The sequence below is a fragment of the Zingiber officinale genome, chromosome 8A (genome assembly GCF_018446385.1).
Source record: "Zingiber officinale cultivar Zhangliang chromosome 8A, Zo_v1.1, whole genome shotgun sequence".
Lineage (NCBI taxonomy): Eukaryota > Viridiplantae > Streptophyta > Magnoliopsida > Zingiberales > Zingiberaceae > Zingiber > Zingiber officinale.
The window spans coordinates 55,381,234-55,383,631 of record NC_056000.1 but is presented as its reverse complement, the minus strand read 5'-3'; the positions used below and the strand labels follow the sequence as shown (position 1 = coordinate 55,383,631).

At 44.8% G+C, this 2,398-nt stretch overlaps 1 protein-coding gene across 1 annotated transcript; it reads right to left on the bottom strand.

Annotated features, from left to right (window-relative positions):
* Positions 1-242: 242 nt before the first annotated feature.
* On the bottom strand, positions 243-1,663 carry LOC122009119 (transcription factor MYBC1-like). The gene has a single exon (XM_042565138.1). The coding sequence runs from the start codon at positions 1,419-1,421 to the stop codon at positions 552-554; it is 870 nt and encodes a 289-aa protein (XP_042421072.1). The 5' UTR covers positions 1,422-1,663; the 3' UTR covers positions 243-551.
* Between the last annotated feature and the right edge of the window lie 735 nt (positions 1,664-2,398).

Genomic DNA, 2,398 nt, shown 5'->3' with positions numbered 1-2,398 from the left:
TAAGGAGAAAAAGGAGGAGGAGAAGGTAAGGGGAACCTTCTAACCATACTTACACATGAGGAACAAAGTTTGAAGCTTGTTTGTGAAGAAATTGTGATGACGTCTAAAACAATTTGAGAAGAGCTTGTGACCATAAATCTAGATGTATGCAAGGCGAGCTTCTATGTGAAGAAGTGGAGGCTTAAAAATCAGAGAGAAAGTACTATGAATGAACATGAATTATGTGCCTCTTAAGTCATTCATTTCCCTCCATCCAACGATCTTAATACTTGTTATAAAAAAAAGGCATCCAAAGCAGAGGGTCGCATGTACAATTTACAATCAAACATCATCGGCTACTAGAGTGATACTAATTAGACAGTGAAGTTAACTGTCGCCGATTCAAATGTGATAATAAGCACATTGTTATCCCCTTATATTCCTCTGCTTCCAGAATAACAAATGTAGATGGAACTCATCTAATTGGGCAAAGGAAAGAAGAACCATGCAAAGGAAGCATAAACATAGTTCTTCAGTTAAGGCCGTTATAATTGAAAATTAGCTAGGAGAGATCAGTCCTCACCAGTAGGGAAAAGCGTCAGCACCTTCCTCTCGCCATGGCTTCCCCTTCCGGCAGACTCCGAATCATCCGCAAATGACACTGCCGGTGGTGAAGCCAAATGCATCAATCCTATTCCAGGTGACGGCCCGACCGGCTGATGCATGCGGGATTGGGGCATGACACGGTTCAGGAAGCTTTGATCGACCCCTCCTCCGTTAGGCAGCTGTCCGAAATGTCCCAGATGCCTCTGGTGGTAGAGCTGCTGCTGCACGGCGGATGTGATCTGCTGCTGGTGCTGCAGGGCGGCGAAGGGAAAAAAGGGATCAGGGGACGCGATTGGCTCGCGACTCAGGAAATGCTGGGGCACGGGGGCGCTGGCGAAGAGCTGATCCGTGGCGGCGTCAACAGCGGAGATCGGCCCCGCGGCGCCGGAACCCCCAAGGCCCTGCATGCGCTTGAGGTAGAGGCGGTACTTCTGGAGGTGGCTGGCAACGTTCTCGCGGGTGAGGCCGTCGACGCTCATCAGCTGCATTATGGTCTTGGGGACGGCGTTCTTGATGCCGAGGTGCGCGACGGCGTCGACGAAGCGCTTGTGGAGCTGCGGCGTCCAGACGAGGCGGGGTCGCTTGAGGGTGCGGGCGGGCTCGTCGGCGGCGGAGCCGGCAAGGGCGGGGGAGGTGGAGTTGAGGTCGGAGGAGTCGATATCGAAGGGGGGAGGCGGAGGGGGCAGCTGATTTGGGGCCGAAAGGGGGATGTCGAAGGCGAGGGCGAGGTCGGGGGTGATAAGGGTCTGGGACAGCGGCATGAGCTCCTCCGGCGACGGCAGCTGCTCTTCCCAACGCGCGAACCAACTGCTCTCTTCCTCCTCGCTCATCCTCATCCTCCTATACACAAACAGGGATCGACCTCTTCCTTCCTGCTTCAAGTCTGCAACTCGTTGGATAGAATTTTGAGAGGGAGGAGTAGATCGGGATGGATTCAATTGGTCGTGGAGGAGCGAGTCAAGGCAGGGAGAGAGAGAGAGAGAGAGCGAGAGAAAGAGGGGCAAGTTCGAGGTGGATTTTTCTCGTTTGTTTGTGCAGGCTTGTGAGGATGCTCTGGCTTTGGACTCTCTTTACTCTTTCATATCCGTCTGGTCCAAGTACATTGTTTTCGGATTTACGACTGCTATTATTGTTATTATTATTAAGAATTTTTAATTTAAACCGGCAATGGAGTCGAGAGTAGAACGGTCAGATGGGTTATGTGACTGAGTGGATCGGTATGTGATGGGCTGGCTATTTGACAGAGTCAGATGAATTGATTGGTTATTTTGACGGAGTGAAGAATTCTCAATCCAATTTTAAGATGAATTGTGGGTTAGACGGTCAATTTATAGGCGCATAAAATTTTTAAAAATAATTATATTTTTAATGTTTTATTTTAAATATATTTTATCAATTAAATATATTTAAAAATAAATATTTTAAATATAAATAAATAAAAACGAATAATCATATTTGATAAAAAATATTATTTTTATTTTAATATTATAATAAATTAACATAAAATTAAATTTATATATATTTCTCAATCCATGAGTCCATCACAAGTTTAGATGGATCATTCTGTGATGAACTTAGGTTGATAAAATTTTAATCTAATCCATTTAAAGTTTTTAATGAACGAATCAACATGATAAATCTAACTTAAATTAGCGGTCTTAATCAAGAGAGTTCTCTAAATGAGGGTAAGTGTAGAGACACTATCTAAACCTATTCAGGTTACACTAAATATCCATTTATATATTTTTAAAAAAATGTTTGGTGTACACATGGTATTATCTGAGTGAAATTCATATGGGAATGACTAATCAGA